Below are 17237 nucleotides of genomic sequence, written 5' to 3'. Positions count from 1 at the left end.
GGTTTCAAACATGGAATTGTGGGAAAGATGGGCACGGATTTGGGAGACGTCAACGCGTTCAAAGACTTTGGAGAAGAATGCACTGCCTGAAAGGATGGTGGAAGCAGATTGAATAGTAACTGTCAAAATGGAATTGGATAAATACTTGAAGGGGAAATATTTGCAGAGCTATGGGGAAAGTGAGGTAATTAGACAGCTCTTTCACAGACACGATGGGCTGAATGATCTCCTTCTGTACCGTATGATTTTATGCTTCTATGAACCAACATCCCAAACAAACCTATTGTTATTTATGGGACCTTGTAGCACAAAGTGGGCACTGCTTAACAAAAGTCACTACACTTCAAAGTAATTCATTATACGTGAAGCACTAATGAGATGTTTCTGATGGGTTGCTATGTGACTGAAATTTCTCAGCGTCCTGTGTTGCTGTTTGATCTGGGACCACACACTGAGAGAATAATTAGCACTCCTCTAATGATCTTTTCAGTGAGGTAAAACACGATTTTCTGTTCATTTTCTCCCGCGAGGGAAAAACAACCAGTTATAATTTTTATAATTCAATTGAGAAGTCACGGTAGGGCGGACAATAATCAAGGGAATAATAGAGGCATGTGAAAAAGGAACGGCAGTAATCATGGGGGATTTTAACCTACATATCGATTGGTCAAATCAAATCGCACAGGGTAGCCTGGAGGAGGAATTCATAGAATGCATACGGGATTGTTTCTTAGAACAGTATGTTACAGAACCTACAAGGGAGCAAGCTATCTTAGATCTGGTCCTGTGTAATGAGACAAGAATAATAAACGATCTCGTAGTAAAAGATCCTCTCGGAATGAGTGATCACTATGGTTGAATTTGTAATACAGATTGAGGGTGAGGAAGTTGTGTCTCAAACGAGCGTACTATGCTTAAACAAAGGGGACTACAGTGGGATGAGGGCAGAGTTGGCTAAAGTAGACTGGAAACACAGACTGAACTGTGGCACAATTGAGGAACAGTGGAGGACTTTTAAGGAGCTCTTTCATAGTGCTCAACAAAAATATATTCCAGTGAAAAAGAAGGGCGGTAAGAGAAGGGATAACCAGCCGTGGATAAAGGAGAGTATCAAATTAAAAACCAATGCGTATAAGGTGGCCAAGGTTAGTGGGAAACTAGAAAATTGGGAAAATTTTAAACGACAGCAAAGAATGACTAAGAAAGCAATAAAGAAAGGAAAGATAGATTACGAAAGTAAACTTGCGCAAAACATAAAAACAGATAGTAAAAGTTTTTACCGATATATAAAACGGAAAAGAGTGACTAAAGTAAATGATGGTCCCTTAGAAGATGAGAAGGGGGATTTAATAATGGGAAATGTGGAAATGGCTGAGACCTTAAACAATTATTTTGCTTCGGTCTTCACAGTGGAAGACACAAAAACCATGCCAAAAATCACGGGAATGTGGGATGGGAGGACCTTGAGACAATCACTATCACTAGGGGGGTAGTGCTGGACAGGCTAATGGGACTCAAGGTAGACAAGTCCCCTGGTCCTGATGAAATCCATCCCAGGGTATTAAAAGAGATGATGGAAGTTATAGCAGATGCATTCGTTATAATCTACCAAAATTCTCTGGACTCTGGGGAGGTACCAGCGGATTGGAAAGCAGCTAATGTAACACCTCTGTTTAAAAAAAGGGGCAGACAAAAGGCAGGTAACTATAGGCCGGTTAGTTTAACATCTGTAGTGGGGAAAATGCTTGAAGCTATCATTAAGGAAGAAATAGCGGGACATCTAGATAGGAATAGTGCAATCAAGCAGACGCAACATGGATTCATGAAGGGGAAATCATGTTTAACGAATTTACTGGAATTCTTTGAGGATATAACGAGCATGGTGGATAGAGGTGTACCGATGGATGTGGTGTATTTAGATTTCCAAAAGGCATTCGATAAGGTGCCACACAAAAGGTTACTGCAGAAGATAGAGGTACGTGGAGTCAGAGGAAATGTATTAGCATGGATAGAGAATTGGCTGGCGAACAGAAAGCAGAGAGTCGGGATAAATGGGTCCTTTTCGGGTTGGAAATCGGTGGTTAGTGGTGTGCCACAGGGATCGGTGCTGGGACCACAACTGTTTACAATATAGATAGATGACCTGGAAGAGGGGACGGAGTGTAGTGTAACAAAATTTGCCGATGACACAAAGATTAGTGGGAAAGCGGGTTGTGTAGAGGACACAGGGAGGCTGCAAAGAGATGTTGATAGGTTAAGCGAATGGGCTAAGGTTTGGCAGATGAAATACAATGTCGGAAAATGTGAGGTCATCCACCTTGGAAAAAAAAACAGTAAAAGGGAATATTATTTGAATGGGGAGAAATTACAACATGCTGCGGTGCAGAGGGACCTGGGGGTCCTTGTGCATGAATCCCAAAAAGTTAGTTTGCAGGTGCAGCAGGTAATCAGGAAGTCGAATGGAATGTTAGCCTTCATTGCGATAGGGATGGAGTACAAAAGCAGGGAGGTCCTTCTGCAACTGTATAGGGTATTGGTGAGGCCGCACCTGGAGTACTGCGTGCAGTTTTGGTCACCTTATTTAAGGAAGGATATACTGGCTTTGGAGGGGGTACAGAGACGATTCACTCGGCTGATTCCGGAGATGAGGGGGTTACCTTATGATGATAGATTGAGTAGACTGGGTCTTTACTCGTTGGAGTTCAGAAGGATGAGGGGTGATCTTATCTAAACATTTAAAATAATGAAAGGGATAGACAAGATAGAGGCAGAGAGGTTGTTTCCACTGGTAGGGGAGACTAGAACTAGGGGGCACAGCCTCAAAATACGGGGGAGCCAATTTTAAACCGAGTTGAGAAGGAATTTCTTCCCCCAGAGGGTTGTGAATCTGTGGAATTCTCTGCCCAAGGAAGCAGTTGAGGCTAGCTCATTGAATGTATTCAAATCACAGATAGATAGATTTTTAACCAATAAGGGAATTAAGGATTACGGGGAGCGGGCGGGTAAGTGGAGCTGAGTCCACGACCAGATCAGCCATGATCTTATTGAATGGCGGAGCAGGTTTGAGGGCCGAGATGGCCTACTCCTGTTCCTAATTCTTATGTTCTTATGTAAATGGACTAGATTATTTAGATCGTGACAAGCTGTTTCACCTTGTCCAGGACAGTAGAACCAGAGGACACGGCCTGCGCTTGAAGGGGGGTAAATTTAAAAGGAATCTGCGGAAATATTATTTCAGTGGTCAATCTTTGGAACAGGCTCCCTCGGGGGCAGTGAAAGCAGTTAGTGGCAATTCATTCAAATGCAAATTAGATGCATTTCTTTTGGATACAGTCTGAGTGAAGAGTGTAGTATGCTCGGGAAGAATCGGTGACTTTGGACCGATTGCCACTTGTGCATCCCCGGTTTCCTTCGCTGCACCATTGGCGTCTGCTGTCAGCTGGACGCCACGTCCAAACTCCTGATGGATGCGGTAAAAGACGCCAAGCTGTGCGACGTCTTCAGCAACCCTGTAGACAGAGCACCGCGCAGATACACCTGGTCGAGACCAGACGGGTCCGTCCGTTCCAGAATAGACTTCCTGTTTGTGTCCCACACGCTCAAGGTCAGATCCACCGACGTCACGCCGGTGTTCTTCTCTGACCACTGCCTCCTACTGGCCGACTGTCGCCCACAGGAAAACCAGAAAGTTGGCAGAGGGATATGGAAGCTGAACGTGAAACTGTTGACTCCGGAAAACGTGGAGGAACTCAAGAGGGATTACAAAGGTTGGAGAACCGTAAAATCCCTCTGCGATTCCCCCATGCACTGGTGGGAAACAACCACGACAAACATCAAGAGGTTCTTCATCCTCAAAGGTGTTCAGCAGACAAGAGGGAGACAGAGGGAATTGTCCCAACTCCAGACGAATATGCAAAACCTGCTCCTGCTGCAGTCGATGGGGGTCGATGTCGCGGAGGAACTCAAAGAGGTGAAGGGCCAGCAAGCCTCGCTCTTTGCCTCAGAGTCCTCCAAGATCATCTTCCTCTCCAGAGTTCGCTCCGTCGAGCAGGACGAGACGTGTTTGCGTTTCTTCTTCCAAAAGGTACACGGGGAGCTCTGTGATCACCAGCCTAAAGGAAGAAGACGGTTCTGTGACGTCTTCGCAGCCTGACATGCAGAGGATCAGCAAATATTTCTATGCCAGGCTGTACGACGTCAAGCCCACAGACCGCGCGGCCTCCCAGTCTTTCCTGTCGTCTATTTCGGGGGTCTTAGACGACAGCAAGCGGGAGAGTCTGGACCACCCGCTAACTCTGGACGAGCTGACAAAGGCCGTCCGGTCCTTCGAGACGAATAAAACTCCCGGAAGCGACGGCTTACCGGTCGAGTTGTACTCGGCTCTGTGGGACCTTTGCTCCCGAGGCCAGTTCAAACTCAACTGCGGATCCGAGCAAAAGACGGCGACGTCGTCCATGTATAGGGAGGTCTTGACCTGAGCACCTCTGCTGCCTGGGATCGTCACCCCTCTAATGCCCGCATCCTTCCTGATGGACTCGGCAAAGGGCTCGATACAACACACAAACAAGACAGACGAGAGAGGACAGCCTTGCCTGACTCCAGATCTGATTGGAAAGCTTTGAGTTTCCCACCCGTTGATTAGGACTGCACGACTGATGTCTGTGTAGAGCAGTTTGACCCAATTGTGGATACCCTCCCCAAACCCCATTTTGGAGAGCACGTCCATCAGGTACGTGTGCGATATCCTGTCAAAGGCTTTCTCCTAGTCTAAGCTGATTAAGCAGGTGTCCACCCTCCTGTCCCGCACGTAGGCGATCGTATCTCTGAATAGCGCGAGGCTATCAGAGATCTTCCTGCCGGGGACAGCGCAGGTCTGGTCCGGGTGAATCACCAGCTCAAGAGCAGACTTGACACTGTTGGCGATGACCTTTGACAGGATCTTGTAGTCCACATTGAGCAGCGAAATGGGCTGCCAGTTTTTGATTTCCTCCCTCTCCCCCTTCTGCTTGTAGATGAGGGTGATGATGCCTTTCCTCATTGATTCTGACATGCTGCCGGCCAGAAGCATACCCCCGTACACTTCCAGCGAGGCCATGCTCTTTGGCAACTGGACCAACCGAGCCTCCATTCCCTTCACCGTCAAACCAGATTTCCTGAAGGTGTTGGGAATATGGTTCGGAGTGGAAGGGGCGTGCACCAAAAACTGGGACGAGCGTATCGCCAAGCTGAAACAAAAACTGGGATGGTGGAAGCTGCGCTTCCTCTCCATGGCAGGAAAGAACCTGGTCATCAGGAGTGAGGTGCTCTCGGGGTTGCTACACGTGGCACAGGTCTGGCCCATCTCTCGCTCCTGTGCCGCGGCAGTCACCTGGGCCGTCTTCCACTTTGTCTGGAGGTCCAAAATGGACCGTGTCCGCAGAGCCACGATATACAAATCTCTGGAAGTGGAGGAAAGGACGTTCCGAACGTGGCCCTCATCCTGATGGCCACCTTTGTGTGCGGCTGCATCAAGCTGTGCACAGACCCCCAGTACGCAAACACCAAGTGTCACTACGTGCTGAGGTTCTACCTGTCCCCGGTGTTGCGAAGGATGGGTCTGGCCACGCTGCCGCGAAACGCCCCCACCAGCTGGACCATGCCTGTCCACCTGTCCTTCGTGGAAAAGTTTTTCACAAAAAACCCCTTTGACCACAAGGCTATAAAACAGTGGTCAGCACGTAAGGTCCTGGACGCCCTACGAAAGGAGAGAGTGGACCCTGTCGGGTGGTTCCCTGAGCGGACTGTCGAACTTGTTTGGCAGAACGTCTCATCGCCAGAGCTTTCACACAAGCACCAAGACGTAGCTTGGTTGGCGGTGAGGAGGGCCTTACCTGTCAGAGCGTTCATGCACAGCCGACGTCTCATCAACACGGCACGGTGCCCCCTAACGGGCTGCGGGGCGGACGAGACTGTCACCCATCTCCTTCAGGATTGCGCCTTCGCAAGGCAGATTTGGAAAGAGATGCAGTGGTTGCTGTCGAGGTTCATCCCGAGCAGCTCTGTAACACAGGACTCTGTGCTCTACGGGCTGTTCCCAGGGACACGCACCGAGACAGACATCACCTGCTGCTGGAGGGCCATCAACTCGGTCAAAGATGCTCTTTGGTCTTGCCGAAACTTGCTGGTTTTCCAAAGCAAGGAGATGTCCACGTCTGCGTGTTGCAGACTGGCGCAATCCAAGATCCAGGAGTACATGCTGAGGGACGCACTTAAAATTGGTGCAATCGCCGCAAAGGCACGGTGGGGAAGGGCCACAGTTTAAAGCTCTTCTGCCACGGAAAACCCGGGGGCAGGAATCAGTACAAAAACCCCCTCGGGCCGTACTTGTAATTTACTTTTTGTGTACATGAAGCACCATGATCAGTAAACACCTATGTAGTGCCATGTACAATGCAAGGTCTGTTTCGTAATGCATGTTGAAAAGGAAAATGTAAATGTACTGTCACCCATTCCGTGTACTGTATAGTGGTTTGAATGTACTACAATGTATCTCGTATTGGACCGAATTGCACTTGAACTGGAAAACAAGGAAATGTAATGAACGGAACTGCCGTCAGCACCCAAATAATAGTGTATGGGATTGCTGACCGCAGCTAAATGTATTGAAATGCCTTTGAATGTACTGTACAGATTTTTTTATGAATAAAGTATATTTTTGAAATAAAAAAAAGTCCATGCCGTCAGCATCCTAGGCCCTAAGCCCTGGAATTCTCTCCTTAAAACCTACCTCTTTGATCACCTTTGGCTTTTGGTCACCTGTCCTAACGTCTCCTTGTGTAGATCGGGTGCCAAATTTTGTTTAATAACGCTCCTGTGAAGTGGTTTGGGGTGTTTTACGATGTTAAAGGCACCATATTAATACAAGCTGTTGTTATGGTTCCCAAACCTCTCCACCACTGAGGTTATCCTCGCACCATGTCTTCACTATCCTCATTTTAATAGCTGTCAAGCACTTTGGGACGTTCGGTGGTCATGAAAGGCGCTATATTAATGCAAGTCTTCCCTTTTACATATCTGGGTCTGTTGTAGACTAATTGCTAGAGATTCATTGCTATAATTAGTCACCAACTCCCTTCTTAGTGTTTCATGTGACTATCAAGATGGTAGAAGGCGAACAAGATGAATCTGGGTCTTGTTTCGTCCAACAATTCCTATGTTATGTAGTTTGCTACGCCTGCCATCGGGAGATTATGTACCAGTGGTTTCGTTTCGGTTATCTGATGCGGACTGCTGCTGTTCCCTGGCAGGAAGTGAGCACGGTTACTTGTGGCAGGGTTCCCTGTACCTGTGCCTGTGAGGGAAGAAAAGAGAAAACTGAGCAGGTTGGTCCTGCGGTTCCAGTGCCCGCCGCTGGGGGCAGAAGAGGCGCTGTAATACCCAGACCCGCCGCTGGGTGAGGAGGAAGTGCTGCAGCTGGCGGACCCGCCGCCGGGGGAGGAGGAGGCGCTGCAGCTGGCGGACCCGCCGTCGGGGGAGGAAGAGGCGCTGCAGCTGGCGGACCCGCCGCCGGGGGGAGGAGGAGGCGCTGCAGCTGGCGGACCCGCCGCCGGGGGAGGAGGAGGCGCTGCAGCTGGCGGACCCGCCGTCGGGGGAGGAGGAGGCGCTGCAGCTGGCGGACCCGCCGTCGGGGGAGGAGGAGGCGCTGCAGTTGACGGAACCGCTGCCGGGGGAGGAGGAAGTGCTGCAGCTGACGGAACCGCTGCAGCTGGCGGACCTGCCGCCGGGGGAGGTGGACGCGCTGCAGTTGACGGGCCCGCCGCCGGGGGAGGAGGAGACGCTGCAGTTGGCGGACCAGCCGCTCGGCCTCAGCCGCTGAAATGGCGGCGAAGAAGTCAGGGACCCGGCTGGAGATTGAAATCGAGCGCTGCCGGAACGAGGGTCTGTGGGACAAGATCCGGGAGCTCATCAAACAGCTGCCGACAAAACTCAGCGGCAACGGTAAGGAGCCGCGGCCGGCCAGCTCACAGCCTCGGCCTCTCCTGTCAGCGCGCAGCCGGTGAGTCGCGACGGCCCCGGGCTCGGCCGCGGATTGGAGCTTCTCTCGGTCATTAATCTGGAAGTTTCCATGAGGACATTTTCACCTCAGATCGTCCAAGCCGCCCAAAGAACCTTCCAGCAACCGGACTGCACCCGGTAGTTGGAGTTATACTGCTGGCTCTCCCCCACCCCCCCACGTCACTCCTCTCCTCTCCCCGCCCCGCCCCCGTCACACCCCTCCTCCCGTCACACCCCCTCCCCCTTCCCGTCACACCTCCTCCCTTCCCCCACCCCGTCACACCCCTCCCCTCCCTCCCCTCCCCGTCCCCCGTCACATCCCCTCCCAGTCACACCTCCTCCCCCCACCCCCTCCTCCCGTCACACCTCCTCCTCCCGTCACACCCCTCCCCCCTTCCTGTCACACCCCCTCCCTTCCCCCCCTCCCCGTCCCCCGTCACATCCCTCCCCTCCCCTCCCCGTCCCCCATCACATCCCCTCCCCCCCCAGTCACACCTCCTCCCCCCACCCCCTCCCGTCACACCTCCTCCCCCAACCTCCTCCTCCCGTCACACCCCCTCCCGTCCCACCCCCTCCCCCCACCCCCTCCCGTCACACCTCCTCCCCCAACCTCCTCCTCCCGTCACACCCCCTCCCCCCACCCCCTCCCCCCACCCCCTCCCGTCACACCCCCTCCTCCCGTCACACCCCCTCCCTTCCCCCCCCACCCCATCACACCCCCTCCCTTCCCCCCACCCCGTCACACCCCTCCCTTCCCCCCACCCCGTCACACCCCCTCCCTTCCCCCCACCCCGTCACACCCCCTCCCTTCCCCCCACCCCGTCACACCCCCTCCCTTCCCCCCACCCCGTCACACCCCCTCCCTTCCCCCCACCCCGTCACACCCCCTCCCTTCCCCCCACCCCGTCACACCCCCTCCCTTCCCCCCACCCCGTCACACCCCCCTCCCTTCCCCCCACCCCGTCACACCCCCTCCCCTCCCCGCCCCCCGTCACACCCCCTCCCCTCCCCGCCCCCGTCACACCCCCTCCCCTCCCCGCCCCCCGTCACACCCCCTCCCCTCCCCCCGTCACACCCCCTCCCCTCCCCCCGTCACACCCCCTCCCCTCCCCCGTCACACCCCCTCCCCTCCCCCCGTCACACCCCCTCCCCTCCCCCCGTCACACCCCCTCCCTCCCCCCGTCACACCCCCTCCCCTCCCCCCGTCACACCCCCTCCCCTCCCCCCGTCACACCCCCTCCCCTCCCCCCGTCACACCCCCTCCCCTCCCCCCGTCACACCCCCTCCCCTCCCCTCCCCCCGTCACACCCCCTCCCCTCCCCTCCCCCCGTCACACCCCCTCCCCTCCCCCCGTCACACCCCCTCCCCTCCCCCCGTCACACCCCCTCCCCTCCCCCCGTCACACCCCCTCCCCTCCCCCCGTCACACCCCCTCCCCTCCCCCCGTCACACCCCCTCCCCTCCCCCCGTCACACCCCCTCCCCTCCCCCCGTCACACCCCCTCCCCTCCCCCCGTCACACCCCCTCCCCTCCCCCCGTCACACCCCCTCCCCTCCCCCCGTCACACCCCCTCCCCTCCCCCCGTCACACCCCCTCCCCTCCCCCCGTCACACCCCCTCCCCTCCCCCCGTCACACCCCCTCCCCTCCCCCCGTCACACCCCCTCCCCTCCCCCCGTCACACCCCCTCCCCTCCCCCCGTCACACCCCCTCCCCTCCCCCCGTCACACCCCCCTCCCCTCCCCCGTCACACCCCCTCCCCTCCCCTCCCCCGTCACACCCCCTCCACTCCCCGTCACACAGACTCCCTTCCCCCCCCACCCCGTCACACCCCCTCCCTTCCCCCCCCACACCGTCACACCCCCTCCCTTCCCCTCCCCGTCACACGCCCTCCCCTCCCCTCCCCTCCCCGTCACACGCCCTCCCCTCCCCTCCCCTCCCCTCCCCTCCCCGTCACACGCCCTCCCCTCCCCGTCACACGCCCTCCCTCCCCGTCACACGCCCTCCCCTCCCCGTCACACGCCCTCCCCTCCCCGTCACACGCCCTCCCCTCCCCTTCCCTCCCCGTCACTCCCCCTCCCCTCCCCTCCCCGTCACTCCCCCCTCCCCTCCCCTCCCCGTCACTCCCCCTCCCCTCCCCTCCCCGTCACTCCCCCTCCCCTCCCCTCCCCGTCACTCCCCCTCCCCTCCCCTCCCCCTCCCCTCCCCTCCCCCTCCCCTCCCCTCCCCGTCACTTCCCCTCCCCTCCCCGTAACTTCCCCTCCCCTCCCCGTAACTCCCCTCCCCTCCCCGTAACACCCCCTCCCCTCCCCGTAACACCCCCTCCCCTCCCCTCCCCTCCCCTCCCCTCCCCTCCCCTCCCATCCGCTCCGCTCCGCTCCCCTCCCCTCCCCTCCCCGTCACACCCCTTCCCCTCCCCTCCCCACCCCCGTCACATCCCCTCCCCTCCCCGTCAAATCCCCTCCCTCCCCGTCAAATCCCCTCCCTTCCCCCCCCCCCACCCCGTCACACCCCCTCCCTTCCCCCCCCACCCCGTCACACCCCCTCCCTTCCCCCCCCACCCCGTCACACCCCCTCCCTTCCCCCCCCACCCCGTCACACCCCTCCCCTTCCCCCCCACCCCGTCACACCCCCTCCCTTCCCCCCCACCCCGTCACAACCCCCTCCCTTCCCCCCCTCCCCGTCACTCCCCCTCCCTTCCCCCCCCACCCCGTCACACCCCCTCCCTCCCCCCCCCACCCCGTCACACCCCCCCCACCCCGTCACACACCCTCCCTTCCCCCCCCACCCCGTCACACCCCCTCCCTTCCCCCCCCCACCCCGTCACACCCCCTCCCTTCCCCCCCCCACCCCGTCACACCCCCTCCCTTCCCCCCCCCCACCCCGTCACACCCCCTCCCTTCCCCCCCCCACCCCGTCACACCCCCTCCCTTCCCCCCCCCCACCCCGTCACACCCCCTCCCTACCCCGTCACACCCCCTCCCTTCCCCCCCAACCCGTCACACCCCCTCCCTTCCCCCCCCACCCCGTCACACCCCCTCCCTTCCCCCCCCACCCCGTCACACCCCCTCCCTTCCCCCCCCACCCCGTCACACCCCCTCCCTTCCCCCCCCCACCCCGTCACACCCCCTCCCTTCCACCCCCACCCTTCCACCCCCACCCTTCCACCCCCACCCCGTCACACCCCCTCCCTTCCCCCACACCCCGTCACACCCCCTCCCTTCCCCCCCCACCCCGTCACACCCCCTCCCTTCTCCCCCCACCCCGTCACACCCCCTCCCTTCCCCCCCCACCCCGTCACACCCCCTCCCTTCCCCCCCCACCCCGTCACACCCCCTCCCTTCCCCCCTCCACCCCGTCACACCCCCTCCCTTCCCCCCCCCCTCCCTTCCCCCCCCCTCCCTTCCCCCCCCCACCCCGTCACACCCCCTCCCTTCCCCCCCACCCCCTCCCTTCCCCCCCCACCCCGTCACACCCCCTCCCTTCCCCCCCCCACCCCGTCACACCCCCTCCCTTCCCCCCCCCACCCCGTCACAACCCCTCCCTACCCCGTCACACCCCCTCCCTTCCCCCCCCACCCCGTCACACCCCTCCCCTCCCCTCCCCGTCACACCCCCTCCCCTCCCCGTCACACCCCCTCCCCTCCCCTCCCCGTCACACCCCCTCCCCTCCCCTCCCCGTCACACCCCCTCCCCTCCCCTCCCCGTCACACCCCCTCCCCTCCCCTCCCCGTCACACGCCCTCCCCTCCCCGTCACACGCCCTCCCCTCCCCGTCACACGCCCTCCCCTCCCCGTCACACGCCCTCCCCTCCCCGTCACACGCCCTCCCCTCCCCGTCACACGCCCTCCCCTCCCCGTCACACGCCCTCCCCTCCCCGTCACACGCCCTCCCCTCCCCTCCCCGTCACACGCCCTCCCCTCCCCTCCCCTCCCCGTCACACGCCCTCCCCTCCCTCCCCGTCACACGCCCTCCCCGTCACACGCCCTCCCCTCCCCTCCCCGTCACACGCCCTCCCCGTCACACGCCCTCCCCTCCCCTCCCCGTCACACGCCCTCCCCTCCCCTCCCCGTCACACGCCCTCCCCTCCCCTCCCCGTCACACGCCCTCCCCTCCCCTCCCCGTCACACGCCCTCCCCTCCCCTCCCCGTCACACGCCCTCCCCTCCCCTCCCCGTCACACGCCCTCCCCTCCCCTCCCCGTCACACGCCCTCCCCTCCCCTCCCCGTCACACGCCCTCCCCTCCCCTCCCCGTCACACGCCCTCCCCTCCCCTCCCCGTCACACGCCCTCCCCTCCCCTCCCCGTCACACGCCCTCCCCTCCCCTCCCCGTCACACGCCCTCCCCTCCCCTCCCCGTCACACGCCCTCCCCTCCCCTCCCCGTCACACGCCCTCCCCTCCCCTCCCCCTCACGCGCCCTCCCCTCCCCTCCCCGTCACGCGCCCTCCCCTCCCCTCCCCGTCACGCGCCCTCCCCTCCCCTCCCCGTCACGCGCCCTCCCCTCCCCTCCCCGTCACGCGCCCTCCCTCCCCTCCCCGTCACGCGCCCTCCCCTCCCCTCCCCGTCACGCGCCCTCCCCTCCCCTCCCCGTCACGCGCCCTCCCCTCCCCTCCCCGTCACGCGCCCTCCCCTCCCCTCCCCTCCCCGTCACGCGCCCTCCCCTCCCCTCCCCGTCACGCGCCCTCCCCTCCCCTCCCCTCCCCTCCCCGTCACGCGCCCTCCCCTCCCCCTCCCCGTCACGCGCCCTCCCTCCCCTCCCCGTCACGCGCCCTCCCCTCCCCTCCCCGTCACGCGCCCTCCCCTCCCCCCGTCACGCGCCCTCCCCTCCCCTCCCCGTCACGCGCCCTCCCCTCCCCTCCCCGTCACGCGCCCTCCCCTCCCCTCCCCGTCACGCGCCCTCCCCTCCCCTCCCCGTCACGCGCCCTCCCCTCCCCTCCCCGTCACGCGCCCTCCCCTCCCCTCCCCGTCACGCGCCCTCCCCTCCCCTCCCCGTCACGCGCCCTCCCCTCCCCTCCCCGTCACGCGCCCTCCCCTCCCCTCCCCGTCACGCGCCCTCCCCTCCCCTCCCCGTCACGCGCCCTCCCCTCCCCTCCCCGTCACGCGCCCTCCCCTCCCCTCCCCGTCACGCGCCCTCTCCCTCCCCTCCCCGTCACGCGCCCTCCCCTCCCCTCCCCGTCACGCGCCCTCCCCTCCCCTCCCCGTCACGCGCCCTCCCCTCCCCTCCCCGTCACGCGCCCCTCCCCTCCCCTCCCCGTCACGCGCCCTCCCCTCCCCTCCCCGTCCCTCCCCTCCCCTCCCCGTCACGCGCCCTCCCCTCCCCTCCCCGTCACGCGCCCTCCCCTCCCCTCCCCGTCACGCGCCCTCCCCTCCCCTCCCCGTCACGCGCCCTCCCCTCCCCTCCCCGTCACGCGCCCTCCCCTCCCCTCCCCGTCACGCGCCCTCCCCTCCCCTCCCCGTCACGCGCCCTCCCCTCCCCTCCCCGTCACGCGCCCTCCCCTCCCCTCCCCGTCACGCGCCCTCCCCTCCCCTCCCCGTCACGCGCCCTCCCCTCCCCTCCCCGTCACGCGCCCTCCCCTCCCCTCCCCGTCACGCGCCCTCCCCTCCCCTCCCCCGTCACGCGCCCTCCCCTCCCCTCCCCGTCACGCGCCCTCCCCTCCCCTCCCCGTCACGCGCCCTCCCCTCCCCTCCCCGTCACGCGCCCTCCCCTCCCCTCCCCGTCACGCGCCCTCCCCTCCCCTCCCCGTCACGCGCCCTCCCCTCCCCTCCCCGTCACGCGCCCTCCCCTCCCCTCCCCGTCACGCGCCCTCCCCTCCCCTCCCCGTCACGCGCCCTCCCCTCCCCTCCCCGTCACGCGCCCTCCCCTCCCCTCCCCGTCACGCGCCCTCCCCTCCCCTCCCCTCCCCGTCGCGCGCCCTCCCCTCCCCTCCCCGTCGCGCGCCCTCCCCTCCCCTCCCCTCCCCGTCGCGCGCCCTCCCCTCCCCTCCCCGTCGCGCGCCCTCCCCTCCCCTCCCCGTCGCGCGCCCTCCCCTCCCCTCCCCGTCGCGCGCCCTCCCCTCCCCTCCCCGTCGCGCGCCCTCCCCTCCCCTCCCCGTCGCGCGCCCTCCCCTCCCCTCCCCGTCGCGCGCCCTCCCCTCCCCTCCCCGTCGCGCGCCCTCCCCTCCCCTCCCCGTCGCGCGCCCTCCCCTCCCCTCCCCGTCGCGCGCCCTCCCCTCCCCTCCCCGTCGCGCGCCCTCCCCTCCCCTCCCCGTCGCGCGCCCTCCCCTCCCCTCCCCGTCGCGCGCCCTCCCCTCCCCTCCCCGTCGCGCGCCCTCCCCTCCCCTCCCCGTCGCGCGCCCTCCCCTCCCCTCCCCGTCGCGCGCCCTCCCCTCCCCTCCCCGTCGCGCGCCCTCCCCTCCCCTCCCCGTCGCGCGCCCTCCCCTCCCCTCCCCGTCGCGCGCCCTCCCCTCCCCTCCCCGTCGCGCGCCCTCCCCTCCCCTCCCCGTCGCGCGCCCCCTCCCCTCCCCTCCCCGTCGCGCGCCCTCCCCTCCCCTCCCCGTCACTCGCCCTCCCCTCCCCGTCACGCGCCCTCCCCTCCCCTCCCCGTCACGCGCCCTCCCCTCCCCTCCCCGTCACGCGCCCTCCCCTCCCCTCCCCGTCACGCGCCCTCCCCTCCCCTCCCCGTCACGCGCCCTCCCCTCCCCTCCCCGTCACGCGCCCTCCCCTCCCCTCCCCGTCACGCGCCCTCCCCTCCCCTCCCCGTCACGCGCCCTCCCCTCCCCTCCCCGTCACGCGCCCTCCCCTCCCCTCCCCGTCACGCGCCCTCCCCTCCCCTCCCCGTCACGCGCCCTCCCCTCCCCTCCCCGTCACGCGCCCTCCCCTCCCCTCCCCGTCACGCGCCCTCCCCTCCCCTCCCCGTCACGCGCCCTCCCCTCCCCTCCCCGTCACGCGCCCTCCCCTCCCCTCCCCGTCACGCGCCCTCCCCTCCCCTCCCCGTCACGCGCCCTCCCCTCCCCTCCCCGTCACGCGCCCTCCCCTCCCCTCCCCGTCACGCGCCCTCCCCTCCCCTCCCCGTCACGCGCCCTCCCCTCCCCTCCCCGTCACGCGCCCTCCCCTCCCCTCCCCGTCACGCGCCCTCCCCTCCCCTCCCCGTCACGCGCCCTCCCCTCCCCTCCCCGTCACTCGCCCTCCCCTCCCCGTCACGCGCCCTCCCCTCCCCTCCCCGTCGCGCGCCCTCCCCTCCCCTCCCCGTCGCGCGCCCTCCCCTCCCCTCCCCGTCGCGCGCCCTCCCCTCCCCTCCCCGTCGCGCGCCCTCCCCTCCCCTCCCCGTCGCGCGCCCTCCCCTCCCCTCCCCGTCGCGCGCCCTCCCCTCCCCTCCCCGTCGCGCGCCCTCCCCTCCCCTCCCCGTCGCGCGCCCTCCCCTCCCCTCCCCGTCGCGCGCCCTCCCCTCCCCTCCCCGTCGCGCGCCCTCCCCTCCCCTCCCCGTCGCGCGCCCTCCCCTCCCCTCCCCGTCGCGCGCCCTCCCCTCCCCTCCCCGTCGCGCGCCCTCCCCTCCCCTCCCCGTCGCGCGCCCTCCCCTCCCCTCCCCGTCGCGCGCCCTCCCCTCCCCTCCCCGTCGCGCGCCCTCCCCTCCCCTCCCCGTCGCGCGCCCTCCCCTCCCCTCCCCGTCGCGCGCCCTCCCCTCCCCTCCCCGTCGCGCGCCCTCCCCTCCCCTCCCCGTCGCGCGCCCTCCCCTCCCCTCCCCGTCGCGCGCCCTCCCCTCCCCTCCCCGTCGCGCGCCCTCCCCTCCCCTCCCCGTCGCGCGCCCTCCCCTCCCCTCCCCGTCGCGCGCCCTCCCCTCCCCTCCCCGTCGCGCGCCCTCCCCTCCCCTCCCCGTCGCGCGCCCTCCCCTCCCCTCCCCGTCGCGCGCCCTCCCCTCCCCTCCCCGTCGCGCGCCCTCCCCTCCCCTCCCCGTCGCGCGCCCTCCCCGTCGCGCGCCCTCCCCGTCGCGCGCCCTCCCCGTCGCGCGCCCTCCCCGTCGCGCGCCCTCCCCTCCCCTCCCCGTCGCGCGCCCTCCCCTCCCCTCCCCGTCGCGCGCCCTCCCCTCCCCTCCCCGTCGCGCGCCCTCCCCTCCCCTGCCCGTCGCGCGCCCTCCCCTCCCCTGCCCGTCGCGCGCCCTCCCCTCCCCGTCACGCGCCCTCCCCGTCACGCGCCCTCCCCTCCCCTCCCCCTCACGCGCCCTCCCCTCCCCTCCCCCTCACGCGCCCTCCCCTCCCCTCCCCCTCACGCGCCCTCCCCTCCACTCCCCCTCAGGCGCCCTCCCCCTCACGCGCCCTCCCCTCCCCTCCCCCTCACGCGCCCTCCCCTCCCCTCCCCCTCACGCGCCCTCCCCTCCCCCTCACGAGCCCTCCCCTCCCCTCCCCCTCACGCGCCCTCCCCTCCCCTCCCCCTCACGCGCCCTCCCCTCCCCTCCCCCGCCCTCCCCTCCCCCGCCCTCCCCTCCCCTCCCCCTCACGCGCCCTCCCCTCCCCTCCCCCTCACGCGCCCTCCCCCTCCCCCTCACGCGCCCTCCCACTCCCCCTCACGCGCCCTCCCCCTCCCCCTCACGCGCCCTCCCCCCTCCCCCTCACGCGCCCTCCCCTCCCCTCCCCCTCACGCGCCCTCCCCTCCCCTCCCCCTCACGCGCCCTCCCCTCCCCTCCCCCTCACGCGCCCTCCCCTCCCCTCCCCCTCACGCGCCCTCCCCTCCCCTCCCCCTCACGCGCCCTCCCCTCCCCTCCCCCTCACGCGCCCTCCCCTCCCCTCCCCCTCACGCGCCCTCCCCTCCCCTCCCCCTCACGCGCCCTCCCCTCCCCTCCCCCTCACGCGCCCTCCCCTCCCCTCCCCCTCACGCGCCCTCCCCTCCCCCTCACGCGCCCTCCCCTCCCCTCCCCCTCACGCGCCCTCCCCTCCCCTCCCCCTCACGCGCCCTCCCCTCCCCTCCCCTCACGCGCCCTCCCCTCCCCTCCCCCTCACGCGCCCTCCCCTCCCCTCCCCCTCACGCGCCCTCCCCTCCCCTCCCCCTCACGCGCCCTCCCCTCCCCCTCACGCGCCCTCCCCTCCCCCTCACGCGCCCTCCCCTCCCCCTCACGCGCCCTCCCCTCCCCCTCACGCGCCCTCCCCTCCCCTCACGCGCCCTCCCCTCCCCCTCACGCGCCCTCCCCTCCCCCTCACGCGCCCTCCCCTCCCCCTCACGCGCCCTCCCCTCCCCCT

At 65.3% G+C, this 17237-nt stretch overlaps 1 protein-coding gene across 9 annotated transcripts in view; it reads left to right on the top strand.

Annotated features, from left to right (window-relative positions):
- The window catches only part of ttc7b (tetratricopeptide repeat domain 7B), a 453719-nt gene that overhangs the window by 34269 nt on the left and 402213 nt on the right, over positions 1-17237 (top strand). For 3 of the 9 annotated variants that reach the window (XM_070879668.1, XM_070879660.1, XM_070879659.1), the window contains exon 1: positions 7718-7977. The exons of the other annotated variants lie outside the window; for them this stretch is intronic. In XM_070879668.1, the coding sequence (XP_070735769.1) occupies positions 7857-7977 (121 nt within the window). In that variant the 5' untranslated portion in view covers positions 7718-7856. Of the gene's footprint in view, positions 1-7717; positions 7978-17237 lie in introns of those variants that run through there. 9 annotated transcript variants of the gene reach the window in all.

The sequence above is a fragment of the Pristiophorus japonicus genome, chromosome 4 (genome assembly GCF_044704955.1).
Source record: "Pristiophorus japonicus isolate sPriJap1 chromosome 4, sPriJap1.hap1, whole genome shotgun sequence".
Taxonomy (NCBI): Eukaryota; Metazoa; Chordata; class Chondrichthyes; family Pristiophoridae; genus Pristiophorus; species Pristiophorus japonicus.
Note: the sequence above shows the minus strand (reverse complement) of the source record. Positions and strands in the feature narration are given on the sequence as shown.